The 21,304-nt window shown below is 35.9% G+C and overlaps 1 protein-coding gene across 1 annotated transcript; it reads left to right on the forward strand.

The window, feature by feature from the left end:
• Positions 1-20,014: 20,014 nt before the first annotated feature.
• Positions 20,015-20,938, forward strand: LOC120176393 (BURP domain-containing protein BNM2A-like). Its single transcript, XM_039182820.1, has one exon. The coding sequence runs from the start codon at positions 20,068-20,070 to the stop codon at positions 20,869-20,871; it is 804 nt and encodes a 267-aa protein (XP_039038751.1). The 5' UTR covers positions 20,015-20,067; the 3' UTR covers positions 20,872-20,938.
• Positions 20,939-21,304: the final 366 nt, after the last annotated feature.

Consider the following 21,304-nt stretch of genomic DNA (forward strand, 5'->3'; position numbering starts at 1 on the left):
ATTTTCAGGTTCGACCTTTGAAAAAAACCAAACTAAAGCCTTCACAAAAAGTAGTGAAGCAAAAGAAGATTGTTCGAGTCTTATACTCTCTGAAGAAATAGGGGGCAGACGCGATCGTTGAAGATTATTCGAGTCTTATACTCTCTGAAGAAATAGGGGGCAGACGCGATTGATGAAGATTGTGGATCTTATACTCTCTGAAGAAATAGGGGGCAGACGCGATCGTTGAAGATTGTTCGAGTCTTATACTCTCTGAATAAATAGGGGGCAGACGCGATTATTGAAGATTGTTCGAGTCTTATACTCTCTGAAGAAATAGGGGGCAGACGCGATCGTTGGAGATTATTGTTCGAGTTCTAGTCCCTGAAGAAAATTGGGCAGACCCGTAGGAAGATTATTGTTCGAGTTCTAGTCCCTGAAGAAAATTGGGCATTCTCGTAGGAAGATTATTGTTCGAGTTCTAGTCCCTGAAGAAAATTGGGCAGACCCGTTGGAAGATTATTGTTCGAGTTCTAGTCCTTGAAGAAAATTGGGCAGACCCGTAGGAAGATTATTTTTCGAGTTCTAGTCCCTGAAGAAAATTGGGCAGACCCGTAGGAAGATTATTGTTCGAGTTCTAGTCCCTGAAGAAAATTGGGCAGTCTCGTAGGAAGATTATTGTTCGAGTTCTAGTCCCTGAAGAAAATTGGACAGACCCGTAGGAAGATTATTGTTCGAGTTCTAGTCCCTGAAGAAAATTGGGCAGTCTCGTAGGAAGATTATTGTTCGAGTTCTAGTCCCTGAAGAAAATTGGACAGACCCGTAGGAAGATTATTGTTCGAGTTCTAGTCCGTGAAGAAAATTGGGCAGACCCGTAGGAAGATTATTGTTCGAGTTCTAGTCCCTGAAGAAAATTGGGCAGTCTCGTAGGAAGATTATTGTTCGAGTTCTAGTCCCTGAAGAAAATTGGGCAGACCCGTAGGAAGATTATTGTTCGAGTTCTAGTCCTTGAAGAAAATTGGGCAGACCCGTAGGAAGATTATTTTTCGAGTTCTAGTCCCTGAAGAAAATTGGACAGTCTCGTAGGAAGATTATTGTTCGAGTTCTAGTCCCTGAAGAAAATTGGGCAGTCTCGTAGGAAGATTATTGTTCGAGTTCTAGTCCCTGAAGAAAATTGGACAGACCCGTAGGAAGATTATTGTTCGAGTTCTAGTCCCTGAAGAAAATTGGGCAGTCTCGTAGGAAGATTATCGTTCGAGTTCTACTCCCTAGAGAAAGAGGGAGCGAACCCGTTTGAAGAATATTTTCGAGTTCCATACTTCCTAGAGAAAGAGGGAGTGAACCCCGTAAGAAGATTATTTGAGTTCTATACTGCCTGAAAGAAAGAGGGAGCGAACCCGATTGTTGAAGATTGTTCGAGTCTTATACTCTCTATGAAGAAATAGGGAGTAGACACGACTGTTGAAGATTGTTCGAGTCTTATACTCTCTGAAGAAATAGGGAGCAGACACGATCGTTGAAGATTGTTCGAGTCTTATACTCTCTGAAGGAATAGGGAGCAGACACGTTTATTGAAGGTTGTTCAAGTCATATACTCTCTGAAGAAATAGGGAGCGGACACGTTTGATTGAAGATTGAGTCCTATACTCTCTGAAGGAATGGGGAGCGGACACATTTGTTGAAGATTTAGTCCTATACTCTCTGAAGGAATAGAGAACGGACTTGTTTTATGAAGATTGTTTGAGTTTTATACTCCCTGAAACAAAAGGGAGCAAACCCAATGGTCGAAGATTGTTCAAAGAAGAGGGAGCAAATCCCTCATCAAGTTTTAAAGCATGAAGATGGAACTGGTCAAAAACTCATTGTCTTTTTTCGTCTTTGTCCTATTCTTGTTAACACAAGAATGCGCAAAGAGGGGCAGCTGTAGACACCCGTTTTTGACCGGGCTTAAAAATATTATAAATATTAATTATATGTTATTATTGTTATTATTATTATTAATATTTATTATTTTACATTGGCAGACCCAATTTACAAACTCAAATTACAAGACCGAATCCAGAATCGACCCGCTAGCCACCAGAGATGCATGTGTGCTTCATTGCTGCTCTTATCCATGCGTATAAGCTACCGCCAATCATGCCATATTCATCTCACGTGGAACCTGTAATCATCCACTGAACGTTCAAGCAGCAACCAAAGTCAAAAGAAAAAGAAAGCAATTTAATCCCGAAAATTTCGGGATTTCACTTAACCTGCTCCAATCAAAGTCTCACCAAAATGAAGAAAATCAACATGCAACGACAAAGGAAAATGGTGAATTCAAAGCAACCATAAATATGGGGGCAATTATACGAGCAGAAAGGGGGGAGGCATTGAAGAACAGAAAAACAAATTGTAAACACTGGGGGCTTGGACTCGGGGATTTTAATTTTTTTTTCTCGAAAATAATGTACTAGGGGTTTCTGATCCCATTTTCGAATGAAAAGTATCTTTTCCTTTTCTGTTTTTGAAGAAGAAAACGAAGAAAATACAAAACTAAATTTCAGTAGCATTTAATCATCTTAAAAAAACATTTTCGTGTTTTGTCAAGAAAGAACAATACATTACAAGTAAGAGGGTTCGATCCATTACCTGAACGGAGGGACTAACTAACATTGTTGAAAGGAGAAACATCTGGAGTCATCATTGGGTCGTTCGATCAAAAGAAATCGCAAGAAATTAAAGCCAACGCTATTCAAAAGCTAAACCGAGGTAAATAAAAGAGTGTCTATAATAAGTTTACCTCTTTCCTTCGATGACCATGGATTTTGTTAGATTGAAATTGAAACCTTAAACCTACTGGCTTGGTTCCTTTGAGAACATGAATGCATGTAGTTTTCTAGGTGTTTTAAAAGATAGTTTAGTTTACATCTGGGTTTATTTAAATTTAATAAGTTTCAAAGGGAAAGAAGAGATACAGGGGAAGAAGAACGAAGATGATGATGCGGCTGGGGTAGTGTGGTTTTAGAATTAGGTTTAGTTTATTATTAGAATATATTAGAAATTTTAGGATTAATTATCTGTAAGTCACCGTCTTTTTTAGGGGTTATTAGTGTACGAGGTCTAGTATATTTAGCTTAGTATATTTAGTCCTCCATTAGAATCTTTTATTTTTCATTTTGGTTCTCATATTTGTCGCACATTTGATTTCATCCTTAATTAGTAATGTACTCAAAATCTGTTGTTTAGACATTTCACTTTAATTTTTTTTCATGTTTCATTCTAGTCCCTAGGTCGAAGTTTGTATTTTTATATTTCTTATATTATTTTTGCTCGCATTTAATTTTAGTCACTAAATCAAAGTTTCCAAGTCTTTAATTTGATTTTACTATTTGTAAGCATTTCTCTTTAGTCCTCAGTTATGTTATTTTTCATTTTTGTTTATCTTCGTATTTAGGTCGTGATTTTTTATATTTAATAATTTAGTCCTTAGGAAAACTTGAATAATGTATTAATCTATGTATATTTTGGTTAACATTTTAGTGTTTTGCTATTTTCATCCTTGATGACAATGTTAAAATTTAAGATTGAGTAATTTGCAGAAAGTTTTTATTTTATTTTAATGAGTTTTATTGTACATATTCATGTATGATGTAAGTGCACTTTAATTTAAGTAGTATTTCAATGAGATAAAATTTATTCCAAATGTTAATAAATTTAAAAATAAAAAGCCTTTGTTACATGTAAACGTGAATATGATAGGTAGAGACTTTAAAATATAGAAAATTTACTAATTCCCTCGGAAGACATGTAATCCTAGGTTCTTTTGCATTTAGTTATATAAGTAATTAATTTCATAAAGTGATAGGTTTTTGGGTTTTATGATTGTTTATTTGCATGTTTGTTTAGACAGTTTTTTTTCTTTAGCATCCTTTTGCATAATTTACATGATAGCCTCATGAGCATAACTCAAAATTATTATAAAATTTAACTAAGGGTAATATTCTTTTAGTTTAAAACGTTTTAAGTGGGTTGTCTTAACTGATTAGATATCCACTTTTAACGATTTTAAATTAAAAGTGTATCCCTCTAGTGACACCTAAAAAAATGATTTATCACTTTAAAATTTGGGAATGGAAGAAAAAGAAATGTTCGACTATTTAAATTTATCGAGAAAAGGTTGTTATAACTATTTAAGATTTGGTCTCGACATTTTTAAATATTCGAACATTCTTTATCTTTCTAAAGGCTGGGTAATTTTAATTTAATTGTTTTGGTAATTTTGAATATTGAAAAATATTGTGTTGTTTTGTCGGGGATCATAAACCAAATTAAACTCGAATTTGTAAATTTCATTGCAAAGACATTAATTAATCGATCAGGTACCGATTTAGGGCGTTGTGGGGGTGCTAATCCTTCCCCACGCGTAACCGACTCCCGAACTCATTTTCTGGTAACGCAGACTTTAAATTGTTGTTTTAATTAAAATTAACTTTTATTTAAAATGACAAAACATTTTTGGGTGTCCAATCACACCCTAATCAAGGATTGGTGGCGACTCTTCGAACCTGTGTTTTTATCGTGAATGAATTCCCAAATTCTTGAAACGAGAGGTTTTCTAAAATCACAATGTTTTTAATAAAAAATCAATTAAAGATATCAATAATTAAAAATGACGTGGTTTTCCAACTCCTAAAAATCGTTTCGACAGCTTGGCGACTCTGCTGGGGACTTTTTTTAGAGAGTCAGGCCTATAGTCGATTAATTGATTATCTTTGCAATTGAAAGTTATAAATTCGTTCTAATTTGATTTTTGATCCCTATTTGATTTTAATGTTGTTGTTCGGAATTTGATTAGCATATAAATAGTTGTACTGATCTGTTTGCTATTTGTTTCAGATTAATTATGTGTTTAAAGAGGATTGATTTTGGAGTGTTTTGTAATTGTGTTGTTTTATTTTCGCTTTTCCTCACACACTGCACAGTTGCATTTGCATAACATGAGCTAAAACCCCGCTCTGTCCTATTTAAGTAGGAGTGAGAGACTACTCCCTCGTGTGGTTTTCACCTCCGCATGGGATAGTGGATCGCTCCTGGAGCTCACGCCTTATGGTCCTCGTGATGGTATTCACCTCCGCATGGACATAAGGAGGTGTGTTCCCTCGAAATTGAACTCGGTCCTTAAAGCCTGTGATGGGCCAGGATTGAGGGTTCGATAGCCCAAGGGGGCACCGACAAGGACAATTCGAGAACCTATTAGTTTAGAACCGAACCCAGCATATAGTAAACATAGAGCCTGAACTTAGGTCGAGCCTAACCCGAACCTTAAGAATCCCGTGAGGAGTGTACATAAGGAAAAGCTTTTTGGGTCATTTATTTTCGTTTTTGTGAATAAATGCATGCGAACTAGAAATCATGCGGTTAGGTTTATTTTCTCGAACAAGCATGCGAATTAGATATCATGCGGTTAGGATTATTTGCAAATAACAAAAGCATGGAGGTAAATATCATGTCGGGTAGGATTTACTAAGCATGATTGGGTAGTCAGCATGTGAGGGTAGGTTTTATTTGTTACGATACTCATTATTTTGTTGTTTATATTATGTGTACTAACCCATTTTGGTTTTATGTCTATTTTATTTTTAATTTATTGCATTTGCATATTCATGTCATCCAAAGGTGTTATTTCGCAAGTGATTGACTAATAAGAAGGCTGGTCATAATGAGGCAAGAAATTCTTAATTATGTAATCAAAATCGAAGATCCGGAGGCGTTCAGATGATTTATGAAGAAGGATATCTGATGAATGAAGAAATTTGAACCTGATTGAAGACCGATCCACAAAGAAAGACATCCTGAAGATGTTCCATAGATGCAGTAATGCCAAAGACGAGAAGACCCTTCACAAAGACGTGAAGAGCACTTTCTATTGAAAGTGGAGATTTAGATCCCAAGATCCAAGGACAACCGATTCATCAAATGTGATAAAATACGCCGACCATTTTGGAGATGCAATGCTAGATTCTATGAAGAGTACGGTTCAAGTAAATGAAGAATCACAATTGTATTTTGATTACATGGTGTAAAGAAATCTTGTTGTCTAAATGAAGGTTGTTCTATAGTGGTCACTGTTGGGATTAACACCTTTTGCATTTGCATTTGGCATCCACATTTGCATTCGGCATCCACATTTGCATTCGCATTGCTTTAATTTAAGCATTTTTACATGCATCAATCATGAAAACATGAGAGTAACTCGTGAAGGAACTGTGGCAGAGAAATATTGGGAAAGTCCAAGTATCACTATAATACAAGGGAGAGAGCCATGGAAGATAGGATTGCTCAAATTGAAAAAATTCAACTGCAGTTGCAAGATGATCTAAGGAAAATGCAAGAGGACATGCTTAAGGCTCAAGAAGATATGCTGTCTAAGTTGACAAGTTTATCGGAAGGGAGAAACCCAGAACATGGAAAGGCCCCTGAGCAAATAACTGGAGAACCACTTTATCCTCCAGGGTTTACCCCAGTACAGTCTCAAAATGTCCAAGGAATGTCTGTCCCTACCAAAGTGCACATAAATCCCGTTGGTGTTGCTGTGAATCTTCAACCGGAACCTAGTTCGCTCCCCGAAGAAAGTCCATGTCACCAAGTCCCGGACCTTGATGAAGAGGCCAAAAAGAATGAAAACAAACAATTTCGGGAACAATTCGAACAATTAGCAAGTGAAGTCCAAATTATGAAGGAAAGCACCAGTATGTATCGACTGGACGCTAAAGAGTTTAGTTTAGTTCCTGATTTGGTCCTGCCTCCAAAATTCAAAACTCCCGACTTCGAGAAATTCGACGGTACTAGATGCCCTTCTGCCCATATTACAATGTTCTGCAGAAAAATGACTGGGTACATAGGGGACGATCAGCTTTTGATCCACTGTTTCCAAGAAAGCTTGACAGGCTCAGCTTTACGATGGTATAACCAACTAAAAAGAGCTGATATTATGTCATGGAAAAACCTTGCTAAATCCTTTCTCGACCAGTATGAACATGTGAAAGATGTCAGGCCTAACAGATTGGTGTTGCAAGGAATGAAGAAGAAGCACAGTGAAAGTTTCAGACAATATGCTCAGAGATGGAGGGAGGTAGCAGTGCAAGTGCACCCACCATTAGAAGAAGAGGAAATGAATATGCTTTTTATTAGTACTTTGAAGGCTCCTTTTCTCTCTCACCTTATTGGTAATCCTTCCCGAAGTTTTTCTGATGTAGTTACGACAGGAGAAATGATCGAAATGGCAAATAAAAGAGGGAAGCTCGAGGGAGGAGAGTCCAGCAACAAGCCGCTAAAGAGGGAAAAGGAAAATGAAGTCACCAACGTGAGCCAGTACGATTCCAATAAACATCACAATGTCCCAATCTCAGGGAACGGTAGCACCACCTCAAAATGACAATAGACAAGGGGCAAGGGACCCGAGGAGAGGGAGGCCTCAATTTGATCCAATTCCTATGACTTATAAGGAGTTATTTCCTGATTTATACGATCGACATCTAGTCTCTCCTTATCATGTGGTACCCATACAACCTCCTTATCCAAAATGGTACGATGCTAATGTTAAGTGTGATTACCATGGTGTGAATCCCGGACATTCTATTGAAAATTGCACTGCATTCAAAAGGGTCGTCCAAGCTTTGAGAAGGAGGAATGTTATCAATTTTGGTGACAGTGGACAACCAAGTATATCCCAAAATCCATTGCCAAACCATGCAGGAACTGGAATTAACGCAATCGCTGAAGGAAAAGGATGAGTTTTGTATTGAACAATCGGACTGTGAAGAAGCTGCCTGTAGTTTATAAATCTTTTGCAGAGGAGCGCGCTATAACTTTTTTCTATTGTCCATACCCTGGGGCAATAGGTGATCTGATGTAAAGGGTTAAGATGTGTGTTTTTACTTGCTTTTAATAAAGGATGCATTCCATTGGTCCAAAATGGCAAACATTCTCCCATGCATTTCATTTTTGGTTGTATAATGTATATATTATTTCTTTCTACTTACTTATATGGGAAAAGATTCTCCCATATATATATATATATATATGTATGTATATTCTCTTCCGGTATTCTTTCAGGAACTCAGATATCAATGATACAAATGCTAATGATTCTGACCCGGAGATTGATTTCGAGATGCCCATAGGTCAAGGGGAAGTCAAAGGTTGTGATGACAATGAGGGATGTGAACTACCTTTGGAATTACTAAAGATGGTGGAACAGGAAGATAAACAAATTCTGCCTCACGAAGAGCTTACAGAGATCTTGAATCTGGGTACAAATGAGGAAAGAAAGAAGTAAAGATTGGTACCACCATGTCTGCTAGAAGGAAGACATAGCTTGATGGAGTTGCTTCAAGAATTTAAAGATGTATTTTCTTGGTCATACGAAGATATGCCAGGTCTGGATACAAGACTGGTTGTCTATAAATTGCCGATAATGCCTAATGTGGCCAAATATCCTGAGTGGGTGGTGAATATTGTCCCAGTGCCAAGGAGGGATGAGAAAGTTCGAATGTGTATCAACGACAGAGATCTCAGCAGAGCGAGTCCAAAGGATAATTTTCCTTTGCCACATAAAGACACTTTAATGGATGATACCGCTGGAAATTCTTTATTCTCATTTGTGGGTGGTCTCCCTAGCTACAATCAAATTAAAATGCACTTTGAAGATATGAAGAAAACGACGTTTGTCACTAATGGGGGCACCTGCATTGTATGGAAGATTAGCCCGTTGGCAAATCCTGTTGCCTGAATTTGATATCCAGTTTGTAAACCAGAAAACGGTTAAAGGGAGTGCCATAGCAGAATTCATTGTAAGTAGGGCTTCCAAACAATATGAACCGTTGAATTTTGATTTCCCAGATGATGATTTAATGGCTATCTCGATGGAAGAAACAATTGCATCCACTAGGAAATACTGGAAGATGAACTTTGATGGCGCTTCAAATGCCTTGGGGCATGAAATTGGGGCAATCTTGGTATCACCAGATGAAGAGCATTATCATTTTACCAGTCGGCTCAATTTTGATTGTACAAACAATATGGCCGAGTAGGAAGCTTGTGTCATGGGTCTTAGAGCTGCTATTGAACTCAAGGTGAAAATGCCCAAGGTATATGGCGATTCAGCTCTCGTAATCTACCAACTCAGAAGAGAATGGGAAACAAAAGATCCCAAACTGGTGGAATATCGTAAATTAGTCTTGGAACTTATTGAAGAATTTGAAGAAGTGACTTTCAATTACCTCCCCAGAGAAGAAAATCAAGTGGCAGATGCATTGGCTCCTCTGGCAGCAGCCTTTAAGATGAACGAGCATGCAAATATGATGCCTATTGAGATAAAAGCTTATGAGTGTTCACCCCACTGCTTTAGTATTGAAGAAGAAGAAGAAGATAAAAGGCCTTGGTACTAGGGTATCTTGCAATATATAAGGTATCAAAGTTATCCCGAGTAGGCGACCAAGAATGACAGCGGGATATGTGCCCAATGAGGAGACCCTATACGAGAAAAACTTGAATCAAGTCCTATTAAAGTGTGTGGACATTGAAGATGCAAGACCGTTCTTGAAGTACATGAAGGAGTATATGGCACCCATGATAATGGAATTACGGAGATAGAATGCACACCCCTCCTCATTAGTTGCATGTGATGACAGCCCCGTGGCCGTTTTCTATGTGGGGGCATGGATGTTATTTTGCCGAAAGCGTCAAATGATCATCACTTTATTCTGGTAGCAATTGATTACCTCACCAAGTGGGAAGACGCAGCTTCCTATGGGAGTGTTACCCAGTCAACGGTATGTAAGTTCTTGAAGAAGAAAATCATCTGTAGATATGGCTTACCGGAGAGGATTACTTCTGACAATGCATAGAATTTAAACATCAAGATGATGAAGTCTGTCTATGAGCAATTCAAAAGAGAGCATCATAATTCCCCTACTTATCGCCCGGAGATGATTGAGGCAGTAGAGACAGCTAATGAGAACATTAAGAGGCTTATTGAGAAGATGACTGAAACTTATAAAGATTGGCACGAGAAGTTGTCATTTGCTCTGTTTGTCTATCGGACTTCTGTGCAGACGTTAACTGGGCAACTGTTTTCTTTGGTTTATGGGATGAAAATTGTCCTACCTATTGAGGTGAATTTCCTTCACTTCGGATCTTGTCAGAGGTGAAGCTAAAGGAGGCAGAATGGGTACAGGCCAGATATGACCAACTGAATTTAATTGAAGAAAATAGATTGAAAGCTATTTGTCATGGTCAGATATACCAGAAGCAGATGATACGAGCACATGGTAAGAAAGTTCTCCCTCGAGAAGTCCATGAAGGGGATCTGATGCTCAGAAGGATATTGCTCGTTCCAAAAGATTTCCGAGGGAATTGAATGCCCAAGTGGGAAATATCCTATGTTGTCAAGAAAGCCTTTTTTGGGGAGCTCTAGTCTTGATTGAGATGGATGAGTCCGAATTACCTTATCCAGTGAAATCCGACGCAACTAAGAGGGGTTTTGCTTAAAGATAAAAAAATGAAAAATGAAAAAAATGAAAAAATGAAATAGAAAAATAGAAAAAATGGAAAAAATAAAAAAAAGAAGAAGAAAACAAGAAGAAGAAAAAACAAAAAAATAAAAGGGGGTTCAAGATGCAAACTCGAAAAGGGCATTTTGAAACCAAATGAGATCAAGTTGAAAACCCGCAGAGGGCGGCTTGAGTTAAATTCAGAATTCGTGCATGGTGGAGGTTCTGAATTATTTTTGGAAGTGGAAAGAGCTCATGACATGAGTAGTGACAATGATAGTTGGTGATCAGGATTGAGACTAAAGATTAACGAGTCTCTATGAAAGCAACCAGAGGAGAAATTGAATGCACATGAGATTCAATACTGGTTTACGGCATCCAATAATGGGAGATTTTAGGGTTCAGAAGTAACTTTGCACTCTTAGGTGTCATCACAATTTTGGAATTCCTTTTGACAGAAGCTATGCTCGGGTCATTCTAACGGCGTGCCAGTTCAAAAGCATTTGTGTTATTGATATTTGAATATGCCTATCCTTTTGTTCTTTTTCCAGTTAAAAGTTTGCCATATAGTTGCTAAAAATTCTTTACATTTATAAATAAAGAGATATTTTTCCTTTCCAATTCCCCTTTTACAAGCATTTGATTTTGAAAAAGTTAAAACATATAGCTTAGCTTGTGGTATATTAGATCATTTTGTATTGTTATGCAAAAGATGTTAAAAAGGAAGGTATTCTGAAGCTAACGTTGGTTTTAGAATGTATGTTTGTATGGCTGCGGGAAGCAGAAATCATGGGATTCATATAAAATTCCAACCATTAATATATGACCCAAAGAGATTGTCATTCATCAGGATGGTCATGGGTACTGGCGGGTTTCAAGAAAGAAAGAAGTCAAAGTCCCGTCAAGCCGAGAGATATGACATTGAGATTGTTAACTGGGGTGAACTGGTCAAATGTCGGTGCCCAAGACGAAATCGAGGTTCATCAGAATCAAAGAAGATGATGTTCCTTCGAAGAAAAAATGTGTTGAATTGCGTAATCGCATACATTTTAGGCATGAATAGGATCATGACATTGCATGGTGACTTAAATGTCTACAGGTTTCCCAATGATAGTGGAAGATTGAATATATTGAAGCATCAAGATGATGATGACTAGTTTTGAACTCCTAAAAAGAATGGTGACAACAATTGAGCCAGAATAGATCCATGTATCTAAGGGCTTTCTGACGAGTTTTCGCGATGAAGATGAATTTTCAGAAATTTTCTCGAACTCAGAATGTTCGAGTATAATATTTTCAAACATACATTAATGATTGATAATGTTTGATTTTCAGGTTCGACCTTTGAAACAAACCAAACTAAAGCCTTCACAAAAAGTAGTGAAGCAAAAGAAGATTGTTCGAGTCTTATACTCTCTGAAGAAATAGGGGGCAGACGCGATCGTTGAAGATTATTCGAGTCTTATACTCTCTGAAGAAATAGGGGGCAGACGCGATTGATGAAGATTGTGGATCTTATACTCTCTGAAGAAATAGGGGGGCAGACGCGATCGTTGAAGATTATTCGAGTCTTATACTCTCTGAAGAAATAGGGGGCAGACGCGATTGATGAAGATTGTGGATCTTATACTCTCTGAAGAAATAGGGGGCAGACGCGATCGTTGAAGATTGTTCGAGTCTTATACTCTCTGAATAAATAGGGGGCAGACGCGATTGTTGAAGATTGTTCGAGTCTTATACTCTCTGAAGAAATAGGGGGCATACGCGATCGTTGGAGATTATTGTTCGAGTTCTAGTCCCTGAAGAAAATTGGGCAGACCCGTAGGAAGATTATTGTTCGAGTTCTAGTCCCTGAAGAAAATTGGGCATTCTCGTAGGAAGATTATTGTTCGAGTTCTAGTCCCTGAAGAAAATTGGGCAGACCCGTAGGAAGATTATTGTTCGAGTTCTAGTCCTTGAAGAAAATTGGGTAGACCCGTAGGAAGATTATTTTTCGAGTTCTAGTCCCTGAAGAAAATTGGGCAGACCCGTAGGAAGATTATTGTTCGAGTTCTAGTCCCTGAAGAAAATTGGGCAGTCTCGTAGGAAGATTATTGTTCGAGTTCTATACTCCCTAAAGAGAGGGAGCAAACCCGTTTGAAGATTGTTTGAGTTCTATACTCCCTGAAGAAAGAGGGAGCGAACCCATTTTCAGAAGATTGTTCGAGTTCTATACTCCCTGAAGAAAAAGGGAGCGAACCCGTTTTCAGAAGATTGTTCGAGTTCTATACTCCCTGAAGAAAGAGGGAGTGAACCCATTTTCAGAAGATTGTTCGAGTTTTATACTCCTTGAAGAAAGAAGGAGCGAACCCGTTTGAAGATTTTCGAGTTCTATACTCCCTGAAGAAAGAGGGAGCGAACCCGTTTGAAGAAGATGTCCGAGTTCTATACTCCCTAGAGAAAGAGGGAGCGAACTCGTAAGAAGAAGATGTTCGAGTTCCATACTCCCTAAAGAGAGAGAGCGAACCCGTTTGAAGATTGTTCGAGTTCTATACTTCCTAAAGAAAGAGGAAGCAAACCCGTTTGAAGAAGATGTCCGAGTTTTATACTCCCTAGAGAAAGAGGGAGCAAACCCGTTGAAAAGATATTCGAGTTCTATACTCTCTGAAGAAAGAGGGAGCGAACCCGTAAGAAGAAGATTGTTCGAGTCTCATACTCTCTGAAGGAATAGGGAGCAGAAATGATAGTTGAAGATTGTTCGAGTCTTATACTCTCTAAAGGAATAGGGAAAAGACATGATTGTTGAAGATTGTTCAAGTCTTATACTCTCTGAAGGAATAGGGAACAAACACGAGTGTTGAAGATGTTTGAGTTCTATACTCCCTGAAAGAAAGAGGGAACGAACCCATTGGCAGAAGACTGTTTGAGTTCCATACTTCAGGAGCGAACACGTTTTCAAAAGATTTCTCGAGTTCTATACTCCCTGAAGCAATAGGGAGCGAACCCGCTGGTCGAATTTTGATCAAACAAAAGGGAGCAGATCCCTCATCAAGTTTCAAAGCATGAAGAAATAACTGGACAAAAACGCACTGTCATTTTTATCTTTGCCCTATTCTTGTTAACACAAGAATGGGCAAAGAGGGGCAGCTGTAGACACCCATTTTTGTCCGGATTATAAATATTATATTATTATTATTATTATTATTATTATTATTAATGTTACATATTATTTTTTACAGGCTCGAGACCCAGATTACAAATTTCTTATAACTCAAGCTCAACCCAGTGACCATTACCCCAGTTACCGGTTTCCATCAATGCATGAGCCAATCACTGCCACCAATCATGCCATCCATTGAAGCTGATAAAAAATAAGCAAATCAATAAACAAATCAGTCACCAAGGTCAAAGAGATTTGACAAACCTTTACCTAAACCTTTGAAATGGAAATAAATCCCGAAAATTATGGGATTAAACGTACCTGCTTCAGCACTAATCCAACCAAGAAGGAAAAAGATGGATCGGAAGCAACCATAAAAGAGAGGGGGGGAGGCATTGAAGAACAGAAAAACAAATTGTAAACACTGGGGGCTTGGACTCGGGGATTTTAATTTTTTTTTCTCGAAAATAATGTACTAGGGGTTTCTGATCCCATTTTCGAATGAAAAGTATCTTTTCCTTTTCTGTTTTTGAAGAAGAAAAACGAAGAAAATACAAAACTAAATTTCAGTAGCATTTAATCATCTTAAAAAAACATTTTCGTGTTTTGTCAAGAAAGAACAATACATTACAAGTAAGAGGGTTCGATCCATTACCTGAACGGAGGGACTAACTAACATTGTTGAAAGGAGAAACATCTGGAGTCATCATTGGGTCGTTCGATCAAAAGAAATCGCAAGAAATTAAAGCCAACGCTATTCAAAAGCTAAACCGAGGTAAATAAAAGAGTGTCTATAATAAGTTTACCTCTTTCCTTCGATGACCATGGATTTTGTTAGATTGAAATTGAAACCTTAAACCTACTGGCTTGGTTCCTTTGAGAACATGAATGCATGTAGTTTTCTAGGTGTTTTAAAAGATAGTTTAGTTTACATCTGGGTTTATTTAAATTTAATAAGTTTCAAAGGGAAAGAAGAGATACAGGGGAAGAAGAACGAAGATGATGATGCGGCTGGGGTAGTGTGGTTTTAGAATTAGGTTTAGTTTATTATTAGAATATATATTAGAAATTTTAGGATTAATTATCTGTAAGTCACCGTCTTTTTTAGGGGTTATTAGTGTACGAGGTCTAGTATATTTAGCTTAGTATATTTTAGTCCTCCATTAGAATCTTTTATTTTTCATTTTGGTTCTCATATTTGTCGCACATTGATTTCATCCTTAATTAGTAATGTACTCAAAATCTGTTGTTTAGACATTTCACTTTAATTTTTTTTTGTTTCATTCTAGTCCCTAGGTCGAAGTTTGTATTTTTATATTTCTTATATTTATTTTGCTCGCATTTAATTTTAGTCACTAAATCAAGTTTCCAAGTCTTTAATTTGATTTTACTATTTGTAAGCATTTCTCTTTAGTCCTCAGTTATGTTATTTTTCATTTTTGTTTATCTTCGTATTTAGGTCGTGATTTTTTTATATTTAATAATTTAGTCCTTAGGAAAACTTGAATAATGTATTAATCTATGTATATTTTGGTTAACATTTTAGTGTTTTGCTATTTTCATCCTTGATGACAATGTTAAAATTTAAGATTGAGTAATTTGCAGAAAGTTTTTATTTTATTTTAATGAGTTTTATTGTACATATTCATGTATGATGTAAGTGCACTTTAATTTAAGTAGTATTTCAATGAGATAAAATTTATTCCAAATGTTAATAAATTTAAAAATAAAAAGCCTTTGTTACATGTAAACGTGAATATGATAGGTAGAGACTTTAAAATATAGAAAATTTACTAATTCCCTCGGAAGACATGTAATCCTAGGTTCTTTTGCATTTAGTTATATTAAGTAATTAATTTCATAATGTGATAGGTTTTTGGGTTTTTATGATTGTTTATTTGCATGTTTGTTTAGACAGTTTTTTTTCTTTAGCATCCTTTTGCATAATTTACATGATAGCCTCATGAGCATAACTCAAAATTATTATAAAATTTAACTAAGGGTAATATTCTTTTAGTTTAAAAACGTTTTAAGTGGGTTGTCTTAACTGATTAGATATCCACTTTTAACGATTTTAAATTAAAAGTGTATCCCTCTAGTGACACCTAAAAAAATGATTTATCACTTTAAAATTTGGGAATGGAAGAAAAAGAAATGTTCGACTATTTAAATTTATCGAGAAAAGGTTGTTATAACTATTTAAGATTTGGTCTCGACATTTTTAAATATTCGAACATTCTTTATCTTTCTAAAGGCTGGGTAATTTTAATTTAATTTGTTTTGGTAATTTTGAATATTGAAAAAATATTGTGTTGTTTTGTCGGGGATCATAAACCAAATTAAACTCGAATTTGTAAATTTCATTGCAAAGACATTAATTAATCGATCAGGTATCGATTTAGGGCGTTGTGGGGGTGCTAATCCTTCCCCACGCGTAACCGACTCCCGAACTCATTTTCTGGTAACGCAGACTTTAAATTGTTGTTTTAATTAAAATTAACTTTTATTTAAAATGACAAAACATTTTTGGGTGTCCAATCACACCCTAATCAAGGATTGGTGGCGACTCTTCGAACCTGTGTTTTTATCGTGAATGAATTCCCAAATTCTTGAAACGAGAGGTTTTCTAAAATCACAATGTTTTTAATAAAAAATCAATTAAAGATATCAATAATTAAAAATGACGTGGTTTTCCAACTCCTAAAAATTGTTTCGACACTAATATGCTCAACTACACAAATCTTAGCAAATACTTGAAATATATGAAAGCTTAATACTCCGAATGATCAGAAATACACTACCTTGATGATTAAATCCCCCAAAATAGAGCTCCTTTAGCTAGAAATCACTCTCCTCAAGGCCTGGATGATAAAAACCACTCTTTTTTTGAAAAAATAAAATAAAATCCAAAGCTTGAATCTTCAAAATGAGGTTGGTGGGGGTTTAATAGGACAATAATGAAGTATAAAAAAGCTCAAGATCTTACCTTGCTATGGAACTTGGAGATGGAAGGAATGAAGAAGAGAAAAAGAAGAAGATAGAGAGGAAATGGGAGAAACCCACGTCCAAGCTTGATATAAAACCCTAAATTTTAACTTTAATTTCTATCAATGGTATAACTGTACTTTTAATCCTTGGTATTTTGTCTCATATTCAAAAATCCCCTTTTTGTGTCTAATTGGGCCCAAATCAAACCCAATTAAACCTAACGACTTAAATCATGAGGGCCCATTTACCTCTCGTGTAAACCCGAAACTACTAGCCCGAATTTTGGAGTGTTACAAAATCAAACCATGAGAAAAAAGAAAAATTTGCCACAAAAGTAGAGATAAACGTATCGCGAAGATATAATTATTCTTATTAGAAAACTAAAAAAGGAAACAAAAAAGAAAAGATAACTGATAGTCGACAATCAATATCAAAACTGGTGTCGTCGGTGGCTAAAGAAAATCAAAGAAGAATAAGTTGATTTGATCAATAGAAAATGTCGCAAACTGTAATTAAAAAAAGAGGGAAAAGAGGGGGAAAAGAACGGCTAAGGTTAATGAAATATTCACTTTAACGGTTTAATATTAACCCTAATTCTTATTATTTATGTATATAAATAATTATTTGATTACAAAAACAATTCCTAATAAAAATATTATCCAAACTAAGTTTTCCCCTTGTATTTGACATATAATAGAAGAAATATAGATCAATAATTATAAGAGTAAATTACACGCTTACTCATTGAACTTTACTCTCTCTCCTATTTCACTCATTGTACTTTCAATTTTTTCAATTTGCTTAATGAACTTTAGACATTGAACTTTTTTGGTCACTCGACCGTTAAGTTTCTAATGCCGTTAAATTAAACTTGAAAAAATTAAAAATAAAGTGAGTGAAATAGGAGAGAGAGTAAAGTTTAGTGAGTAAATATGTGGCATGTTTTATTATTAAAATAAGCCACGTGAGAATCCCGCTACTTAGTAAACGGTCGAGTGGCCAAAAAAGTTCAATGTCTAAAGTTTAGTGAGCAAATTGAAAAAAAAAATGAAAGTACGGTAAGTAAAATAAGAGAGAGTAAAATTTAGTGAGTAAGCGTGTAATATACCCTAATTATAATTATAAAACGAGTATACATCTTGCCAGAAATAAAAATGTCAAATTCGAATAAACTCTAACAATAATTATAATTATAAAACACAAGGTACACTATGTATTTAATATATAAACTATCCGTTTCAGTCCGTTTTAGTATCTAAATTTTAATTTTTTTTTTCTAAATCATATCTAACGTTTAATTTTTATTTCATTTTAGTACACTTTCGTTAAAAACTTAACATGTTTAGTACCTAAACTATTAGTTTTAATCTATTTTAGTACCTAAACTTTCATTTTTTTTTAAATTTAATGTTAAATTTTGAACGGAGTACTAAAATGAAACAAAAACTAAAATTTAGGTATGATTTAAAAAATAGAAATTTAAGCATTAAAACATACCAAAACTAATAGTTTAGATATTAATCATATAATTAGGGATGGAAAACGGGCGGGTCGGGTGCGGATACCCCCTCCCCCATCCCCATACTCACCTAATATTTTTCAATCTACCACCCGCCCACCACCCATGATGGGTACAAATTTTCAAATCCACACCCGCCCACGTGAGTACATTTTCAAATCCATCCCCACACCCACTATCCACTAGCGACATACCCATCTAGACCCGCATGACAGCAAACTAATGGGATGTTGAAGTTGGTTCCCAAACAGTTCGTGATGGGGTAGCAGCGCATGCTTCAATTTTGTCAGAGGAGTAGCTCTACGAATGTTATGGAGACATATTGTAGGGAGCATGTAGTCGCAGAGCTGGATTGTTGTGTTGCTTTCGATGTTAATGCTCATAGTGCGCCTAATATGGGTTTTGAGGGGCTAAAGAACATGGAAACTGTTGTTTTTGATTTTAATGCTTATAGTACGGCTAATTTGTGTTTGAATGGGCAGCATGGGCTAAAGAACATGGAAAGTGATGTGGTTAGTGGGATTATGGGTTTAATCAAAGAGTCGAATATTTCTCTAATTAAAGACCAGATTAAAGACTAAATATCCTTAATATTTGGATAAATTATATATTATATATTATACAATATTAAAATTTATAAATTAGTCTCTAAAATTACACCTAAATTCATAATGATCCAAAATTTAATAGATATTTAGCTGGGTGGACGGATGTGGGGCGGGCGGATGCGGGGCGGGTAATGTCTCAAACCCATTACCCGCCCACCACCCACGACGGGTACCACTTTATAAATCCACACCCGCCCACTACCCGCTAAAATTATACCCATCCCCACTCCAATTGAAACGAATGCGGTGCGGAATCCACAAAACTGTACCCTTTTACCATCCCTACATATAATTTACCCTTAACAGAATACAATCTGAATAATATACTAGGCTTGCAATCGAAATATTTAAAGTAGTCTTGAAATATAATTGCCGACAGTGAATGAGCTTTGCAGATCTTATGGCTTTTATGCCGACATATTCCTAAAAATAGAAATTCTAATTCAATATGCTTGTCTCTAAATATAATATTAGTAAAATTAAGATTTTATATGTCATCAAATCAGTGTCATAATCAACTGATTTATTAATGAATTAAGGGTAAACTATGCATTTAGTACCTGAACTATCAGCTTTAGTATTTAAACTTTTAATCTTTTCAAAATTATACCTTACATTTGGTTTTCATTTCATTTTAGTATCCGCCGTTAAAAACTTAACATGTTTAGTACCTAAACTATCAGTTTTGGTCCGTTTTAGTACCTAAACTTTCAATTTTTTAAAAACTTAACGTTAAATTTTAAACGACCTAATAAAGTGACACAAAAAGTAAAATTTTTAGCGACGAATATTAAAATGAAACAAAAATTAAATTTTATGTATGATTTGAAAAAATTAAAAGTTTAAGTATTAAAATGGATCAAAACCGATAATTTATATAAAACGCATAATTTACCCATGAATTACTATGTTACCAAATCCAACACTACAAAGAAATGGGAATTGGTGGATATTTGTTTTACATGTTTTTTCCCTGTCTGAATTGAAACATTGTGGTCCAACTTAAATTTAATATGGTATAGAAGCATGCACTATACTTAATCATTAACCTCTTTATATTGATGTCACTTTCTAAAATTGTTTAGTGTCATGATTTATGAAGTAGGTATACGTTGAATGGGAATTTTATGTTAATAAAAAATTTTAAAAAATTTTAAATTATATTATAATTTAAAATTTTTAAAGAACGACGGCAATATCGATACTGATTTTGTGTATTGTATTAATCTTTCTTTCCTCTTTATAAAGGGAAAAGAGATAATAGCTTAAAGTCGAATAAATCTGTACATTACAATAATGAGCATGAAATATGAATATGCATGTTTCAGCTTTCATCTTCATCTTGTCTTCCTCTTACTTGTCATGGTTCAAGGCTTAGAACAAGTCGTGGATAATGATCCATCACCTCACATGGACCACATGGATCAATCATCCATGGTGTTTTTCACCTTGAAACATCTTAAAGTCGGGAACTCGATTCCGATATATTTTCGTAAGAAAGATTCTTCCGGTTCTCCTCGCCTTTTGCCGAGAGACGAAGCTGAATCCATAGCTTTCTCATCAGAAGAGCTCCCTAATCTGCTTCGGTTCTTCGCTTTCTCGGAGGACTCTCCCCAGGCCAAAGCGATGGAAAATACGCTCCAAGAATGCGAGACAGAGTCCATCAAAGGGGAGGTCAAATACTGTGCTACGTCTTTAGAATCGATGCTCGATTTCGCGAGCAGCGTCTTCGGACCCGATGTCGGTTTCAAGATCGTCGCGACGGAACATCGTACTGAGTCGGACACACTTTTCCAAAACTATACCGTGTTGGAAACGCCGGAAGAGATACCGGCTCCGGCGATTGTGTCGTGTCACACCAAGCCCTACCCTTATTCCGTGTTGTATTGCCATAGCCAGGTGACGGAGAACAGGGTTTTTAAGGTGTCGTTGGGTGGTGAGAACGGAGATCGGGTGACGGCGGTTGCCGTTTGTCACATGGATACTTCGCAGTGGAATCGGAACCATGTGTCTTTTCGCGTGCTGGGGATCGAACCTGGGACACTTCCTGTCTGCCATTTCTTCCCGGCGGACAACTTTGTTCTTGTTCCGGACACTTGAACCTGTACTACTTGTCTTTGTTGCGAGACTTGATGTTGTCTTGAATAATAAACCTTTATAAAAAAAATAGGGTAAATTAACTATTTAATTCTTTAACGTTCTCTTATTTCTATATGCATAACATACATTTTAGTTTTGTTTTGATTATTCGTTGACAGTTGATTTAACGAAAATGGTAATATGATAATATAATAATAACTTTAATTATCAAAATTTATATTTTTTATAAAATTATCATAATTCAAAATAATTTAATAATTTAATAAATTTTTAATATTTCAAAATATTAAAAATTTAAGAACAAAGATGTCTTTTAGTGGTACAATATTATCCCCGAACATCCCTTAATCCGGTTAAATTTTTTAGTTTTGATTTATTTTGATTTTCAATTATACTTTATCCCTTAAACTGATATTTGTAAGTGAAAAACTCA

Source organism: Hibiscus syriacus, unplaced genomic scaffold (assembly GCF_006381635.1).
Source record: "Hibiscus syriacus cultivar Baekdansim isolate YM2019G1 unplaced genomic scaffold, ASM638163v2 tig00112243_pilon, whole genome shotgun sequence".
NCBI lineage: Eukaryota > Viridiplantae > Streptophyta > Magnoliopsida > Malvales > Malvaceae > Hibiscus > Hibiscus syriacus.

Bases quoted from the DNA above. Each gene is read 5' to 3' on its own strand.
- LOC120176393 (XM_039182820.1), top strand. From the start codon at position 20,068: ATGAGCATGAAATATGAATATGCATGTTTCAGCTTTCATCTTCATCTT.